Raw genomic sequence first — 18,749 nt, 5'->3', positions numbered from 1 at the left:
CCTTCTCCACCCCCCTTGCCCCTCTCTCCTCCTCTCCATCTGTGTGTGTGTGTTCTCAACAACCTTTATATCCGTCAAACTCCTCCTGCTAGTGCCCTTTATGTCCTCCACCAACACTGTTCCAGGGTTTCTTTTTCCAACACTTTGTAAATGCAAACTTTGAAAAGAGGCTATTATGGTGATTTTTAATTAAATGAATGAATTATGAGCTTGTGAGACTCATCATGTTTCCCCAAAACCGAGAGATGTGGAGTCCATTTTAAAAAACGCTGGTGCCTGGTTTAAAATTTCCTGGACAGAGAGGGCTCTTTGTCAATTTTAAAACTCTCCGTTACGCTTGACCTGTAATTTAAAGTACAAGAAATGGTAGCCATAACTCTGCTAACGGGATTGATATCCACAGGGCTGTCAGCTAGGAAATAAAACGAAGCCTTTACCCTGAGGAAAAGCGGGCCAAAGGGTGAAAGTACATTAGACCTAAACCACCAGCTTTATCAGCTTGGAGCGAAGAGAAATATTAGCTCTGTTGAGACTGGTGTTAGTGTGTGTGTGTGTCTGTATGTGTTTTTTAACAGACATTAGCTGTTCAGATGTCCATCCGTCAATTAGTTGTTTCTTGTGTCATTGGGATAAAAGCTTTTATGTAATTATGATTTCTCTCAGCATCACACTCTGGAGGTCTGAAGAGAGACAGATTATTGACTTCTTTTGACATCAGTGCAAATTTCCTCTTTGGTGATTGGTTGAAATCACTGTGAGCGACGTTTCATTAGCAAAGTACCCTGCGCCTCTGGTCTTACAGCTGCTTTCAAACACAATATCAGAAAGCTATAAGTGTTGAATCAGTGTTAGTAAGCAGCAACATTTTGACATGAAGTTGCCCTTTTTCTCCATCTCTGTCACAGATCACTTTCTTCATGCTGCTGTCCGCGGTGTGTGTGATGCTCAACCTGGCGGGCTCCATCCTCTCCTGCCAGAACGCTCAGCTGGTCAACTCTCTGGAAGACTGTCAGCTGGTGAGACCAACTGGACCGTAACCCATGCACTCTCCAGCTTTGTACTCCACACTCGACATCTTAACAAGTCATTTGATCTGCAGTCAATTTTTGAGGCTTGAAAACATTTTCCTGTATCTCTTTGACAGTGGAAGAAGTGACGCAATACATTTTCTTGAATCAAACGTCTGAACCTGACTGATGCGATATGCGTCAAAAATCACACAACTTCTACTCAGTAATAACTCAGCACACAGACATCATTCACATATTGATGGAATTGATGTTTTGTGCTATTAGTACATTTTCTGACATTACAATGGCTCAGAGCGCCACATCAACATGATTCGTATATTCCTGGAACACTGACACTCTCCTATATCCATTCATGTAAAAATATTTTCTTTATGTTGAAAACCTGTGGACATAAACGACTTTTCTTTCTTTTCATTAAAACCCTTCTAAAACATATAGAGTACCACTGACGTGCCAGTTGATGGCGTTTCTGAGTAGCCTAACATACTCTGAAAATAACAATATCTGGCATGCATCATATCACTAACACATGTAGGGACTCTGCCTGTAAATAAAGGCGAAAAACAGCCTAAGGTTTTTAAAGGTTTATGGTTGGAAGGAGTTGGATCACCTCAGAAGCTGTAAGATGTCACGTTGAAGTGCAAGACTTGTGTTGAATTTAGTTAGTATCAACTGTGAAACCAGTAACTATGAAGTTGGTGAGTAATGGGCATTTGTTCACTGTTGTCTGCGTGCGAGTCCACATTTAAATTCATGACTGTCGGCACATGTCAGGCTGACAGGCAGCACTTATGTTCTGAGCAGGCTGCAGAACTGAGTCAACAAGTGAGCTGAACTGTTTGTCTGTTAGTGACTAATGGCTCCTGATTATCACATCCATCTTTGCCAGAATCAAAGATAGCTAAATAACAAATAAACAACTTTGAGAGCTCCAGCGATTTAGTATTTCACTGCAGTAAAGTTGGGAGATTAAAAAGAGGCAGTTTAAAAACAGAGTGGTCAAAATCAAAGCAGCAGAGATAGAGATATCCTGACTTTTACCCATACAGCCTTCACAGTGACATTAAAGGGGCCTGTAAACTCCTTCAGAAGTGCTTGTTCGATGGGCAAACAGCTTCAGTATCTAAAAAATGGTTTCCACCAGATAGATACATGCTCTCTACATGCTGGTGTTTTCAACAGCTGTGTTAACAGCATGGGACACAGGAGAATCCAGCACACTTCAAAATAAGTGTATTAATCTTTTTTCTCCTTGGTGATCAGAAGTAGTTGAACACAGAACAGTCAATCTTCACATTTTCATAATGAGACGCTAAGCTGATTTTTATTGCCAGGGGTTTCTATCTTTTTCATGACTGAAGAAGCCCCTTGTGATTCATCCAGCACCCAACCCACTAACCCGACCACTCCTACATTAGAAGCAGCTTTTCTCCTCCCGCACGTGGAACCTGCCGAGTAGACCAACTTCCCTGCTTTATGTGGCTCTCCAGAGACCCTCCACCAGTCGTGACTGAAACGTTAAGGTTCCTCATCTCCTCTCCCCAATGTAATTAACCCATACTTGTTGGGTTCATGTCCTGCTTTCTCTCAATCTGGGACACACAGCAGAGAGGTACGCTCTACCTCGATCTCTCCCTGGGTAGCTCCTCATATCTCACAGCCTCTCTTCTTTTGTTGTACACTTTTGATCAGCCATGTGCAGCTGCCTTTCTCAATCACGGTATTACATTCTGTATCTCACGAGTATTTAGTCCATCGTTTTGACTGTTTTCACAGTGTCTCTTAAAATATAGTTCAGGAGTAAATGCATCCTCCACCACATTAAAGTTAAGAACAATACATCAGAACACCAAGCTCAGGTCTGATCTGTGCATCTGTCTGTGTGCGTTTGTGTGTGTGTGTCTATGTGTGTGTGTGTGTGTGTGTGTGTGTGTGTTTTTGTGTACGTGGCGTGCATGCATGAGTGTGGATGTGTGTTCTCCCCTCCTCCCCCCCAGCTCAAGTTTGACAGCGATGGAGTGTGTGTATGCTGCGAGCTACAGCAGCAGAGTTCAAGCTGCAACAACCTGGGGGAGACGCTGAAACTGAATCCACTGAGGGACTGCAATACCATACGCCTACGTCTAAAGGTTAGTGGGAGCCAGCGTGTGTTTGTATTGTGCTGATGGTGAGAGCTATGATGTTTTCATATATAAAAAAACATTCCATATAACTTAAACTGTGTTCACACTGCAGGTAAATTGGAGCAACTTGTAAAAGCAAGTCTTAATGGAACTGTTAATACTGTTATTTGCAACTGATGCAACTGTATTGGTAGCTATGGTAACGACATAGTGTACCATATACTGATTCAAAGAAAACAGTGGAGATGTATCCTCTTGCTTTTCATTTTGCCGTACAAAATGTTCTGTCAAGAGTGGTGGCTGTTGACTAATGCAGCCATTAATAATGCTGCCGTAATGGCTGACTTTCACCTAACTCATCACTGATGCCACCATATCGAGTGAAATGAGATGGCAACGTCAGTCAGTCGGTCTGCTCAATACTTTTGTCCAGACTGAAATATATCAACGAATATTGGATGGATTCATGGCCCCCAAAATCCTAATGACTTTGGTGATCCCCTGACTCCTCTAGTGCCACCATGAGGCTGACTTGCCTTTTTCTGTGAAATATCTCAACTCTCTAAGTATTGGGTGGATTGCCGTGAAATTTGTTTCAGACATTCATGTCCTCCTCAGGGTAAATTTCATCTAATCATAAGGTCAAATTTTGGATTTGTCCAATATTTTGGTTTATGAACAAATATCTGCAAAACTAATGCCATTCCCATCAGCCTCAGCTCTACTATGTGTTTAGTGCTAATTAGCAAATGTTAGCATGCTAACACTGTAGACTAAGATGGTAAACAGGATAAACATTAAACCTGCTTAACATTAGCATGTTAGAATTGTTGCTGTGGGCATGTTAGCATGCTGACTTTAGCATTTAGCTCAAAGCACTGATGTGTCTAAGTCCAGCCTCACAGAGTCACTAGCATGGCTACAGGCTCTACCACACTAGTCTCGTAATTTCTCTAATCAGAATGATAGCATTAACTTGAGTAACAGTCAGTAGTTTGAAAATTATTGTCTTTAAATTGCTAAAATCATCGAGTGTAAACTGATGGCTCCTAGTCTCCTCTCTCACTGTGTAACGTATCCCTTGTGAGAACAGTCAAATACAAAAACAATGCAAGCATTCAGTCTCAGATTAATTGAGCAGGAAGTGGAGACTGGCAACAGCATTTGTCTTTCCCCAAGAGGCAGATCTCTTAGTATGCAGTGTATCTAGCTGGGGCTGGCTGTAGTTTGCAAGTGCATGATCTCGGTAGATTATCTTGACTCAGAGTGTCTGCAGGAATGATATACAGTATGTGCTACTGGGCCTTTATTGGATAACGACAATCATATCCATTCATTTTATGTCCCTGATTGATTATAAAACATTGATAACCAAATAAAAGACTTCATGGGATGAAGCATGCTTACGAAAAGAGGAAAGATCAAGCACATTTTTCATTTTGATCATAGCTCATTAAAAGAGAAATGGGAATTGGTGCTGTAAACCTTTATTAAGTGCCAAAGTAGTCAGATGCATTGAGTTATGTCTAAGAGGAAGCTGTCATGCCCGAGTCCCCAGAGTCCTCGGCCATTTCAGATGGCTATTAACGCTGTCGCTGATCCTAATGAACTCATGATGCAGCTGCTATATAGTTCCTCTGTCTCTGAAATACACAGCATATGGGGAGTACTGAATTATCACAGCAGGTAGACGAAGTATGAGGCCACTTTATGTTTCTTATTCACTCATTTCTCAGTAGTAGCTCTTCTCTGTTTAAAAGTTTTGTTTTAAAAGATCAGCACTATCCACTCTTTGCAGACACATTTCATTTCCATCCCGTTTTTTCTTTTCATTGCATTGCCTGGGGCCTTACATTATCGGGAGATAATTTGTGATTTCCTGTTAGGGGGCGGATGTGTAACCTTGATGCGTAACTCACTACCCTGATTGGCTTGAGGCAAGGTATCTTCTAGAGGTTAAATATCTGGTGATCAGGCATGTTAAACAGTTTCTGTAGAGGTGTTATTACATTTCTTTGCCTGGAAGGATTTATTATGTCATTATGTATATTGTGGTCACAAGGGAAATCACAGAAACGCGCCGTCTCACATCTGCACCGCAGATGTATTCCCATAACGAAAATTAAGTCAGATGAAGTCGTCATAAATATTTCTTGTCTTACTAGATGCTTGTAGTTTACTTTGTGTTCTCCAACTTTGCTGTTTGAGAATTGTTAGGGGGAAAAAAAATACATTTACTGCAATAAGCCACCAGAAAGGTTTCTGTGTGTGCAGTAATCTCAGTTTTATCTTAAGAAAGCTTCTTCACAGTCAGAGATGCACAGCAGGGTAGATAAAAAAACTGAAAACAGTGAATGTACAGAGTTGATGTTTCGCATCAAAGCCCTGATCTCGTCACTCCCTGCAGGGATACACAACTGCCTTGCTATTAGTCGACTGGTGCCTGGAGTTTTTGTGGTGTGTTTGGCCCCGTTTGCTCTAGTTGTTACCACATCAGCAGCTCTACTGCCGATTTATTTTGTTGTTATCTGTGTGGAAAAACTGTCTTTCTGGTTATTCAGCCTCAAGAATCAAGGATTTTCTCCATTCATTACATTGTCTGCTCATTTTTCTCCTCTGCCTCCTTGTCTTCCACAAGTAAGACAACCGACCAACAACATCCGTCCACAGCAAAGCAAGGCCATTTTCTCAGTCATATTCAGACTATTCATATAGTCACAGTGAAAGACATGAAAATGTCTGGTATCTTTTGTTAGTCTCTCTGGAAGGTTCTCTGACGTACAGAAACAGACTGCTGACCTTTTTCCTTTGGCTTGGTTTATAATAATATCTTTGTAATATTACATCATACTTTGTCGGGGATAGAATGATTAAATCCTGAATTTATTTCCTGTTCCTCTGTGTACCTGGCGTTTGGGGTTGGGGTCAGTAACTGTATATTCTTTTATGTAGAACACTCTGGTGATCAGCTGTAGTCTTAACATAAGAAGTGAGATGACATGAGGATCATCAGTCTGTCACTACTTGTGAGGTCAGAAGGTGTGTCAGGTCCCTATAAGACAAGTTCAAGCTGTGTACCTGAGTCAAAAGGGATGGGTTTCAAGTTTTGAGGAAGTATTATCCTTCCACAATGGCTTTCAGGCAGAAATTCAGAGGAAACATCAGAATTTCTTTTGATTAGGACATCACTGGATGAGTTGCTGTTCATCTAGGAGGACAGACAGGACGAGACTCATGTGACTACAGGATGATTTTTGCATATTCTATGATTGGATCATTTAAGCTCTGTAAGTCTGAGATGAACTTATGTTGTTTGTGGAGGGTTAAGACTCTTTTAGGTATTAGAAATGCTTTTCCTTTAATACAGTCTGTGCATTTAGTACTTTATGAAAATCTCTGGACTGACCTGTAGGGCTTCAGGAGGGAGGTGCTGGGTCTTCTGTCAGATGTTGTAAAGAGCTGCTTGGGGATGGCAAAGAAAGAGGAGATCAGTTTTGTGACCTGCCCCAAGACTATCAACAGAAACTCACTGTTGGCTGGAGAAAAGCAGGGTGCTGCCCTGGAAGGGCAGCTAGCTGAGGCAAGTGTGTATGTGTCTGGTTCAGTAGAAACCAATAAAGCTGTCTGCAAGGCCAAGAGTGCTAATTTGCCACTATTAGCTTGTGGTCAGAACAGACTTCTTGACATAAATGTTTTTCAAAGCACAACATGAAATATTAGTTTTTTCAATTTGTTTGAACATGTTGTGAACATCATAACTGCTTTGATTAAACATCATTAATGTGATCAAAGTTACGTTGTAATTGTCTGGTGATGCACTTGTAGGTGCAGATTGATTTACCTGCCCTATATTACTACACATGATGCTTACTGTGATTACTTTTCATAAGCAGGTTTCAAGTCTCTACAAGTTCATTTTCAAAATGTACTGAAATGAATTCAAACCAATAGCTACCTCGTCATCAGAATTAAAGAAGTGGCATTACTCTTCTCAGATACACGATACTTTATTCCCTCAAATGTTTTCAGATATCTTTCCTTTACTGCTGTAATTCTCACCAAGCTAAAAGCAGTTACAATCTCTCTTTCACCAGTTCTGTTTCAAAACTCAATTTTCCATGTTTAAAATGTCAGACAGACTCGTGCTCTGTCCACAAGATGTCCAGACTTTCCTCCTACACAAAATATGTTCCAAAACTGTTAGCTTCCAAGGCAAACATGTATTAGTTACATTTTATAATTGGCACTGCACAACTTCAACTTCACTGGTTCCAACTCATCTCTGCTTTAACTTCCAGCTCACACAGACTTGATCTTTGGCTACTAGTTACTGGATATCAAACATGTTTGAAAAACAGTTGAAGGGCTGGCAACTCTGAGCATCCCAGATGCCAACGTCCATTTTATATCACAAACTTCAAAGGGAATGAAAGTGAGTAATGGGATTTGGTTGGCAAAAAGTCGCCGCTTGCTATAAACACCCCGCCTGAACCTCCTTTTTGAAAAGTCAAGGTACCTGCACCCTGACAACAAACTGCTGCCTGGTAGATCTCAGTGGGGGAGACGGCTGTCCTCCCTGCGGATTATCAGAAGCCTCCTACAAGTGGGGTTTTGTAATGTCACTGGTAATTATGTGCCTCCTGAATCTGGTCCAACGGGCTGGAAAACACTTTGTGTGTGAACTGAAGAGCTTCATTCATGAGTTTGTGTCCACAAAACAAAAAGAAAGAGGTGTAGTGAGGTTTTAATTCCAGTGCTGAAAGTCTCTCTTGTTCTTGTCTTTAAGGAATAATATCGTTATATTTATGAATATTTTGCATATAATGTGGGTGTACAGTAAGTTTGTGGTTGCAGATGTACGAGCTGGAGAATTTCTAAGTTGATTTTATTCTCTTCCTCTTGTTTTCGCCGTGAGATATTTAAATTAAAACAAGTCAAAGTCTCTGCCACACATTCACCCAGTTTCTGCCTCCTCTTCCTCCTCCTCCTCCCTCTCGTCTTTTGACAGTCGTACACTGTTTGAGAATAATAGTCCTGATAATATTATCATAGCGATTGTGTAAGTGAATTTATTGTGACAGATGAACCCTGTGAACTTTATGAAGGAGCATCATGTACAGCATGTATTTTCTGATTGTATTCAAATCATGTGAGAGGGCTGCAGATCCCCTAGACCTATTTTATACACATATATAAATGATATTTCATTTTTTTTCTCATTTTGAAGCAGCAGTACAAGCTGCTATCATCCTCCTCTCCTCTCAAAATGCGCTATGTGCGAGTCACTTGCTATTCCCAGAGCCAATTTCCAGGCAGGTGGTATTACTGTTCCTGTGCTCTTCTTCAGGAAATGAATTCATGTAGTGCAGTTATTATAGGTTCACTTGTTAGGACATACAAAACTGGAGAAGGTTTAAAAATGGAGTCAGTTAAAGATGATTATTTTCTACCTTTCAGAAGAATAGCTCAAACAGCAGCATAAAGGGACTGCAGTCGTACGTCTTTTCTCTGATTCAGGGTGCTAGGCTAGTATTTCACCAGCATGCACATTTATTTTTGCTGACAGATTCAATACTTGTCCCCTTGCTGTTCACTGCAATGCCAGAGTGTGAATGTGTATATGCTCGTGCTTAACCTTGGATGTTTATGAGGTTGTTTTCCCTATTATTGAATGTGTTTGCTAGGCTAGCATGTATGCAGACATCATATTTCTCTTTTATCAGCATTTAACCTTTTTGAATTAATCTAGATGTGTTAACAATGCAGACTAGACTCTTCTAGGTGCTGTGTACTTGTCTTACTAAACCAGATATTTGTGGAAGTGTTCTCTCACTGCAGTGCCACCCTGCTGGGATTTTCTAAACTTGGTTACCTTACTGGTGACGTCAGCGCAGTTGGTGTCACCTTTAGTCCTTCCTGTGTTTCCTCCACGTTCACCTCTTTTGTTGTTATCATCATAATGTTAACTGTCTTCTCTTCCTCTCTCCTCTCCTACACCCTTGTCACGTCTCTTATTTTTCACACTCTTCCTCCTCTTCTTTTGTTCCCCCATTCCTCTAACAGTCTCCTCCTCTCCCCCCTCTCTCCTTAGGAGCTGCTGTTCAGCGTATGTGCCCTTAACGTCATCTCCACCATTGTGTGTGCTTTGGCCACTGCCATGTGCTGTATGCAGATGGTCTCAACTGATGTTCTGCAGATGGTGAGTGTGATGGAAGGGAGGATGACAACAATAGCTGACTTTATTTTCTTTTCAGTGACCACCCTGCCGTTAAAAGAAAAATCATAGATCACTATCCCCAGGAGAGGTAAACACATGCAGCTCTGGAGTGATGTGCCAACCTTTATCTGTTTTATAGTAGAGAGTAATGATTTAGTTTTTGGTTGAAGCATCCTGCGTGGTAAATACAAGCGAATGTAAACACACATAGTGAAGGTCAATTGCCACAGGACCTTTCTCAGTGTCCTGCTGCATCTCGAAAATATGTTAGACTTGAAGAAAACAGCTTTAACATCTCACCGGATTTTTTCCTCAAAGGTACACCGTCCTCAGTATGACCCTCTTTTGTCATTTTATGTGGAACAATGAAAATATTACCAACAGCTAAATGCTTTCAGTCATGAGGGAAATTAGCATGGCCAAGCTCCCTTTGTGTTTCACACCAACAATAGTTATTTCATGCCTCTAAATACATCAACGGCTGGAAAGGTAGAGCAACACTGCTAACATGTATGAAATAGCTTTGCAGTAATATCTGATGCCAGAACCTTTTACGCGTTTCATGAACTATGCTGAGAAGAATCTGGATATTAAAAGTGGTTCTCTGGGCTAGATGTGAAGCTTGCTTTGATAACAGGTTGTAGTGGCAGGAAATCAGCCGTGATCTCACAATATAGTGGATTGTGAAATAAATTAAGTTGAACTCCGAGTACAAAGTACAGACATTATTTTCTTCTCCATTTTAGTCACAAGGCAACAAAGGTACATATGCAAATAAGACCTGGCCAGATGACTGCTGCAAATTTATGCATTTTTGTGAAATCTGTGATGTTTGAGTGAACTGGAAATGTTTATGTGAACTACTAAAAGATGATTATATTTGATCACCTTTATTGAAAACACATTCAGCAACTATTTACAGTATAATCCTGATGTTCATTTACTCAGTTCTGTTCTGTTCTGTTATTCTTTAAAGCTTATATGTCAGTGATAACTACACAGATGAATACATTTTTGATCCCTTGACAGGACTATACAAAAAAAGTTGTATCTGTGACCATTTAAGAAGAGACATTCGGATGATGAGAAGATAAAAATAGATTCATCCGAAGCTGTTTGAATTATGCAGCATTTAAAAATGGGACTCAAACATCATTCTCACATTGACATAAGGATTTAATTCACAGTGGTCCCTGCTTCAGTGGCCTAATTTCAGATTATCAAAAGTGTGGACTCTCAGAGCATCTTACTGTCTAGACCTGTGGAGACCTGTAGATCTGCTGTGAATTAATTATTAATTAATTGTTGACATGCGCACCAGCAGGAAAAAATATATAAATTGAGGTGGCTGAACATGGTGGCATCTAACTATTGATTCACAGAGAGAAAAGTTTATTTGTATAGCACCTTTCAACAACAGCAAGGCAAAGTGCTTTACATAAGACAGAAAGGCTTTAAGAAATTATATAAAAGAAACACAAGGCAATATAAAAAGACAATATAAAAAGTCACACATAAATGGGATTTTAAAAAAGAGTAAAACTAAATAAAATAGGAGATGAAGATAAGCTAAGATAGAATAAGACAAATCAAACAGTAGAAAATAAAAGGACAGAAGCACTGTGTCTTATCTCCAACAGATTCGCAGAGAGTGGCCTCGTTTCCCATTTACCACAAGAGGTGTTAACCTTTTATTTAGCTCAGTAAATTTAGCCAAGTCAATAGCAGCAGTGGCAGCCTGGAGATAAGAAAAGCAGGCTGGCTGTGACTGGAAAGCTGTCCCACTTAGAAAAGTCTTTGTGAGGACAGTAAATGAGCAGGCAGCAGCTCTTTCAGGACTGCTGTTGAGGTCCCCCTGAGCAAGGCACTAGATGTGAATACATGTAAGTGCTTGAAATAACAGCAGAGAGGTGTTGTGAAAAGACACATTTGCTCAGTCATGTCTCCCTGGATAAATTATGGTCCTAAATAATGAATAAACAACTAAGTACCATGTGTAATAAAGGCCTGATAATGGTTGTTTTTATGCTGTGTTTCAGTTTATGCCGCACAGAGCGCGAGCCCTAAATGCTGACTGTATGACCCCCCACGGAACCATCCTCCACCAAACACTGGACTTTGATGAGTTTATTCCTCCCATTCCCCCACCACCGTACTACCCCCCCGAGTACACCTGCACCCCCTCAATGGATGGACAGAGGTGAGAGACAAAACACTACTCATCAGCATCACATCTTTCTTCAGTACTAAAATAAAGTGCTCAGTGCTCCCCAAACTCTGGTACCAATGTATCCTCTGGGATGTGTGGATACTTTCAGGGAGTACACAATAAAAAATGTAATTTGCTCATTTGCTTACAAATATAATCCAAAATTTACATGACATTGTAATTATACACAATAGTCTACTTGTAAATCCGAACCCCCTTTAAAAATGTATGAATACCTTGTAGCCCAAAATACTTTATAAATACTGTACCATTTCCCTCACTTAGTGGAAAAACCATGAATTATACATACATACAACACAAAACAATACAATTCAGCTTTATTGTCCACTGTGGTGGAAATTAACACATTAATGACATTTGTGACATCAAATCTATGTGCAAGGACAAACAACTATCACTGATCAATTACATTCAGTGCAAGCCAGAAAATCATAACATTTGTTATATTAAGTGAAGCAAAAAACAAACAGATTAATTGCAGTAAGTATAAATTACTGATTGCAGTGGGAATAAATGTGTAAATATTGTTTTGCCAAAGGCAACATAAAGCACCTCCCAGAGGGCAGCAATTAAATTTGAGTATCAAGGCGCTGCGTGTTATCCTTAAAAAATACATTGTTTCTGGGATTTTATTTTTATTAAATATATTTGGGGAACTTATTAAAAAATCCAATGTTGCATTGCTTTAGAGACCTATCTCAAAATGTTCTGCAATCAGTAGTTCAGGATACTGTGCCTGGCTCAATGTCCTCTCCTTGAAATACTTAAACTACAAGAGGAATAAGTGGGAATGAATTGTTGAGTCTCTGTAAATTATATTACAAACAGTACGGTCTAAACCTGCTCTATATGAAAAGTGCCCTGAGATAACTTCTGTTATGATTTGGCGCTATATAAATAAAATTGAATTGAATTGGGAACTGATAGTCAGACTTAATCACTTCCAGTTTCACGCAATAACACACATTTATTTACGATTCTTCAGGACTCATTTTTTGGAGCCTATAACTGTTTCCTGTGACTCCCTACTCGTCCCTCCACAGACACCTGTAATGAATCAGATACTGGAGGTCTAAATGTGGCATAAAAGTAGTCATAATTTGAGGAAGGGGCAGTAATGTTTGCAGAGTTATTAGAAGAATTGATCATAGGGCTGATAGGTCAGACACGAGAGGGATGTTTTTGGAGACATAAAGCCCCCAAGAGGACGCACACAAAAGAAAAGAAACAAGACGTTTACTTCAGGAGGAGCTGAAAGGATGAGGTCTATTACAGCACCTGTCAGGTTTGATTTTGCCGGGTTAAAAACTGCTTTAACATTTTTTATTTCACGTAGACTGCCGTAAACCACCCTGGAATCTCCTATGAGATGATGAATATACAGATGTCAAAATTAACATTTGCACCCAAAGTCAAATCCAAATCCATCATATTGCAATGGCATCAGACTGTGACCATCACATGTGGTCAGCTTCCTCTGTTAAGCAGCTGTGACATCCGTGATTCTCAGCTGTTGTGAGGAATCGGCTGACCCCTCCCTCATCACTCCCTCCATTTTCTCAGGCTTGCCAGAGAGAGTGCCGTTGATCTAGCCATTTGGCAGGATGCCACATCTGTTTGTCAATTATGCCATAAATATCAAAAAGGCAGAGGAAGCATTTATGGTGTCCCTGCCCGGGGGCCAGGGATGTGTCATGACATCATCATGCCTCGGATGATTGGTGGAAACTCTCAGGTTGTATTTCATGCTCTGCCACTTTAGAGGAGAATGGGGTTGTAATTAAAAGATATGACTGCGCGCATGGCTGCTTATTCTTAATTGGCACCATATAAAACAGTGGTGGTGCAGATAGAATAATACACTACCCAAATATATTGTCTGGATTGGGGTGTTGGGGACAAGAGGATATTTTTCATCCTCTCTTTCTTAATGATTTTAATAAAAAATATACTGTATTTTTGACTCAGATAGGATGTATGCTCCACTCTTTGTATTCCAGTTCTTTAAGATATGATTTGGATTTTTAGGTTTTTTTGTTTATTGTTAGGTTGAAACTCTGCTGTTATTCCCCTGACAGAGGCCTACACTTGGACTTCCCCCATTCTCCCTTCAGTGCCATCTATGGGGTGCCCATCAACAGCCCAGGGACACTGTACCCGACTGATCTGCCTCCTCCCTATGAGTCTGTGGTGGGGCAGACCCCTGCCAGCCAGGTGAGAAGAATCAAAGAATAAAACAACACTGTCTCCAGAGGCCTTCTGTGTGGGCAGCATGGGCCTAGGACAATCATTTTTGTTTGCAGACCAATCCATAACTCTTGAACATACATATACATATATATAATAATATAATATACAAATGTGCACTAGCGAGAGTCTACAGCCATGTTAGCAGCTCTGTGAGACTGTCCTTGGGCACATCAGTGCTTATATCATTACCGTGTTCATCATCTTAGTTCAGCATGTTAACGAATGCTAAGATTTGCTAGTGAGCAGTAAACACAAACTATAGCTGAGGCTGATAGCATGTCATACGTTTTGCAGGTATTTGGTTATAAACCAAAGTACTGGAGGCATTTTGATGACATAGGGATTTCAAGGTTAAGCCCAAGTTACTTTACAGTCTTAAATGTGAATAATGATATCTTAAACCACAAGTCTTAGTATAAAAGTTAAGTAAAGTCATATGTTCTTCTGTGAATGGTTTGTATTTTCTTTACTCGTGTCAAAATGGCTTTGCTATTGTGTTCATCTTGTGTCTGCATTTTGAGATGTTGCCCTTCAAGGCAAAAATCACAATCAATTTAAGTATTGTCGAGTATCGTCTGCTGTTTCAGACTTGCTGAGGCGGTCTCCCTTGACTGTCAAGTTGAACTGATCAGAGCTTTTTTTTCAGGCTGAGGCTTCGCTGCATCTCATTGTTCACGGCTAAAAATAACTGTATAAGGTTCAAGCTAATCCTTTTATCTTCCATTATATTCTCAACATCATTTAACACCTTAGGCTTTTAATCCCTTATATCCATTATGCATGTTAAAGCCGTAGCTCTCTTCACATCCATTTTGAACAGTGTCCTTCAAATAGGAATCAGCAGAAGGTTTTCTCACCTGCAATAGATAAGCAGCGGTTGCTGTAAATAACTAATCGAAGCAGGAAGCGATAGATTGATTGTGTGAGAGAACAGAGAGAAAGAAACTCAGCTGATGATTTCAAGCTAGAAAGAGCAAGACCCTGCATGATGTGAAATTATATGAACGCATGTATGTCACACTGTAACTTAGTGAATCTAATTAAAGATTCTTATTCAACTCTACATGATACAGTAGTTTTCTCCTCTGGTACACCTGCCTTTTAAGCTGAGACGTTTCTGTTAGTGTGTTGTGGTCTGGTCTTACAGAGCCCTCTACAGACCAAACTGTGGTGTTGAAGGTTAAGTACCACACAGCTGCTTTAATGCTATACATACAGTACATACAAAATACACAGCGTGAACTGATAAAATGTCTCTCCATCTTCTTTATCTGCTCAATCAATTTTATTCAAATAGTGCTGTAATGTTTACCTCTTCCCAGGTCACCACCAGCATAGAGCAACAGGCCACTGGATCCAGTCTGTGTGAGAGAAACACTACTGCAGGACTCAGCACTCAGGGTAAAGACAGAGCAGTGAACATTGCAGAGGACTGTCGAATGTCTCCTAGTAGTCATGCTGGTGATATTTTTCCCCTATTTTCAGCCTCGGTGGATAGCGCGTCACTGATGGTGTCCGAGGTGGCTGACCAGGACCAGACTTGCTCCTCAGAGGACTTGTGCTCCCTGGAGGTCCAGGGCTCTGACTCCTCTCCCTATGGCATGCTCCACACTGCCCACATCGATGGAAGCTGCACCAGCCTGGAACTTTGTACACGCCATCGTGGCCTGCCTAACACTGACGCTCGCCCCAGTGATACAGGATACAGTGAGTCCTCTCACACCCAGGAGTCTCTGGAGCGCTCTCCGGACTGGTCGTCAGAAAACTATAGCAATCTGGACCAGGAGGATTCCACGGACAACACACATCCATGTGAGGAACTCAGGGCTGCAATGCACATATGTGACGAGCTTGCATCAGCCAAACATTTACCAGAGGAGCCGCCGAAAGCGTCAACACACTCCCTCATTAAAGCACGAATGATGAGCCGGAAGCTCACACTCCCTGTCACTCTCCCCCCACCGCCTCAGCCTTGCTCCCCGACCTCTGTGGCCTCCTCTGGTGGAACTTCAGCCATCAGCCCTCTGGCTCCTTCTCCTTCGCCTTCCCCTCCTATCAGGCCACGCGGCCCCAGGCTGTGCTTCAGTGTTTGGTCACCCTCCTCCACATCACAACCCCCCTCTACCTCAGCCCAAAGTGGCTACTCGCCCTCAGAGAGGCCTCGGGTGTTCAGAGCAGCCAGGAGGTACCGCAAACTGGCACGCATTGTCCGCTCCACCAGTGACCCTATCTCTTGCTCCTCTGCAACAGGAAGTGAGTGCCTCTTTACAGCGTAAATAAAAATTAGTCAATTAAGTGAACATGTCATTTTTCAAGCAAAAAAGTACAAACATTCTTTGGTATCACAAGGTTTCTGACTTTTTTGATTGGACAAAACAAGACATTTCAATACATCACCTTGGACTCTTGTGATTTTGTTGACATTTTATAGGCTAAACAACTAATCAGTTAAGAAGATAATCAGCAGATTCATTGGTAATGAAATGAATCATCAGTGGCAGCCCTACAGCCTTTCATTGTCAATAAGCAATGGTAGATCACTAACCAGCAAAGCTAGTGCCTTTTATTGTTGGTCCACACTAAGTTTCTTGTCTCCCTCTACAGGAGACACTTTAAGCTGCGCCTCTGCAAATAGCCCTGCTGCTGAAGATTCAACTCATACATCACCAGAGCAAGGTACTATCATAAAAACTGTGAATTCATGTAATGGTAGACCATCTGCTGCTTAACAGCATTCACTTCCTCTTCTGTAAAACAATAACACCTGGAGGACAAACTGTAAATCTAATTTAAGCAACTTTATTGAAACAAATACACACCGTCACTTTGTGGTTTAAGCTAATTCTCATTCTTCATAAGCTAAATAAGCCATTTAAAACCCCCATTGGGCACATTGGATTATCTGAAAAAATGTATTCTCATGAAGTTGGAAACAAAAAAATCCTAATCCAATTTTAACTGAGCTGATAATGAGAATGTGTTTTCATGTGGTGTTTGTGATTTAATGTGGTTTGACAATTCTTCTCTGTTCTTCAGAGCCAACAGACGTTTCAACAGACGTAGTTGGAAGTAAACCCGGGCACATGTGTGTCAGGAAGCAGCAGAAGGAGGGCAGGAAAGTTGACATCCACCTTAAACCAAGAGCCCTGCACACACACTCCTCCCACGAACGCCCGCATTCCCTGGCTGATCTTAAGATGTACAAAGACACCAAAATACTGGTGGCCAAGTTTCTGGAGCATTCGAGCTGCAGTCTACCTCCTGAAGTCCAGCAGGTTGTGAACAACATCAAGTGTGTCATCAAGTCGGATGAGAAACACATGGAGGAGGCCATTTTTAGTGCCAATGTCATAGATCAGGTAACTGAACAGTGTATAATGTCCAATGATGGCTTAAAGCAAACCAGCACTTTGTAGCAATATTTCTGGTTTTATTGGTGAGCATCAGAATACAAGACTAAAAATAGATATCAGGCTGGCAGCCCTGTGAGGCAGTAATGCTCATTACACACCAGAAAACAAACAATGTTAGATGGATGAAGAAGGAGTGACAACTTCAGGACATCTCAGACTCAGGTTGTCAATCTCAGCTCTGCTTTGTCCGACTGTTTTCATCTGTCTCGTAACTGAACTCGAGAGCAACTTGAGGTACAGTGTCCAGTATAAGGGCATAAGGACGGGAGGATCTGGGGATGAAACCCCCATCCCTACCATTAGTGGGCAACCTGCTCTGCTTCCTGAGCCACATCTGCCCCTGTGCATTTTCAAATAGTGTTGCAGACCTCTGTTGGGGAGTTGTATTGACTCAAGCAATGTATTCCAGTTCAGTTCAATACCATGATTTTCATGTAAAAACAAACAAACTAAAAACCTAGACAACTAGTAATGTGTGTTTCTGTTTCATTCTTGGTATTTTTTGGTGCACAGGTGATGACCCAGCGCATCATTGGCAGTCCCAGGAAGCGCGGCCACGAGGATCTTCACCTTCAGAGCTGCGGCGCTTTGAGTTCGTCCCCTTCCATGCGCCGTCCAAAACACCTCCCACAAACAACCAGCGCCTCCACCAACCCACTGGACTCCCCCTCCTCTGAACAAAGCCTTGAGTGCAAAGAAACTATTCTCTGACCACTCTCCCAACAAGGACTTGGATCAAAACTCTGAGGGCTTTTCAGGGTGCTGGTGTTGCAGCCACTCTGTGCTGTGCAGCAGATGTCTGTAGAGTAATTAATAACTCTTCCAGCACTGAAAGATCATTTATTTTCACAGTGTGACTGCAGCACAGGCAAACTGAAATGGTCTCATACTCAATCTCCTAGTGCCCTGTGAGACCGTGCCAAGTCATCAGCAGAAATGGTAGCAAACTCAGACTGAGCCTGCCAGTGTCTGTAGTGGCTTCTTTCTCATCAGAAAAACAAAAGAATGTTTCTCCCTCAGGGGATCTTTTCTACAGAGTTTCATCTCTTAAAAAAGAAACAAATACACAGCTGGTAAGTTTGGATCTGTGACTGAAAGACAAAGGAGATTGTGTTATCAGTATTCCTCTTGTCCTCATAAGAAACAGAATGAAATATGTTTGTATTAAACTGTGAACCGACTGGGCTTTACTAGCCATTGTTTGCAGACTTTGTGGAACTGTTACTGATAGGGTGGTGAATATTTTGTGGTGCCGCTGCTTCAAGAACATCACAGATGTGGATTATTTAACTTACCTCATTGTGTTACAATTCTTATCAGTGTTACAATAAAATATGAGTTTGTATCTTGTGGTTTGTGTTCTTATTTCAAAGAATGTTTTGGACTCATGTATGTTGGTCTGCAGGCGTTTTTTGAACATCTGGTCACCTCAACCAGGGCTGGCCAAAAGACTGGAAACACTGGACATTAACCATGCCATAAATG

The 18,749-nt window shown here is 41.2% G+C and overlaps 1 protein-coding gene across 1 annotated transcript; it reads left to right on the top strand.

The window, feature by feature from the left end:
* Positions 1-905: 905 nt before the first annotated feature.
* fam189a1 (family with sequence similarity 189 member A1) lies at positions 906-17,975 on the top strand. The gene is made up of 10 exons (XM_070909740.1): positions 906-1,016; positions 2,996-3,160; positions 9,246-9,353; positions 11,411-11,571; positions 13,680-13,815; positions 15,174-15,252; positions 15,337-16,104; positions 16,456-16,527; positions 16,888-17,210; positions 17,778-17,975. The coding sequence occupies exons 1-10, from the start codon at positions 918-920 to the stop codon at positions 17,973-17,975; spliced, it is 2,109 nt and encodes a 702-aa protein (XP_070765841.1). The 5' UTR covers positions 906-917.
* Positions 17,976-18,749: the final 774 nt, after the last annotated feature.

The sequence above is a fragment of the Enoplosus armatus genome, chromosome 1 (assembly GCF_043641665.1).
Source record: "Enoplosus armatus isolate fEnoArm2 chromosome 1, fEnoArm2.hap1, whole genome shotgun sequence".
In the NCBI taxonomy this organism is placed as follows: Eukaryota; Metazoa; Chordata; class Actinopteri; order Centrarchiformes; family Enoplosidae; genus Enoplosus; species Enoplosus armatus.
This window is presented reverse-complemented; position numbering and strand designations above follow the sequence as displayed.

Excerpts from the sequence above, each read along its gene's own strand:
- fam189a1 (XM_070909740.1), top strand. The coding sequence starts at position 918 with ATGCTGCTGTCCGCGGTGTGTGTGATGCTCAACCTGGCGGGCTCCATC. Across the intron at positions 13,816-15,173 it reads GGCAGACCCCTGCCAGCCAG|GTCACCACCAGCATAGAGCA; the intron begins GTGAGAAGAATC and ends ACCTCTTCCCAG. Across the intron at positions 16,528-16,887 it reads TCATACATCACCAGAGCAAG|AGCCAACAGACGTTTCAACA; the intron begins GTACTATCATAA and ends TCTGTTCTTCAG.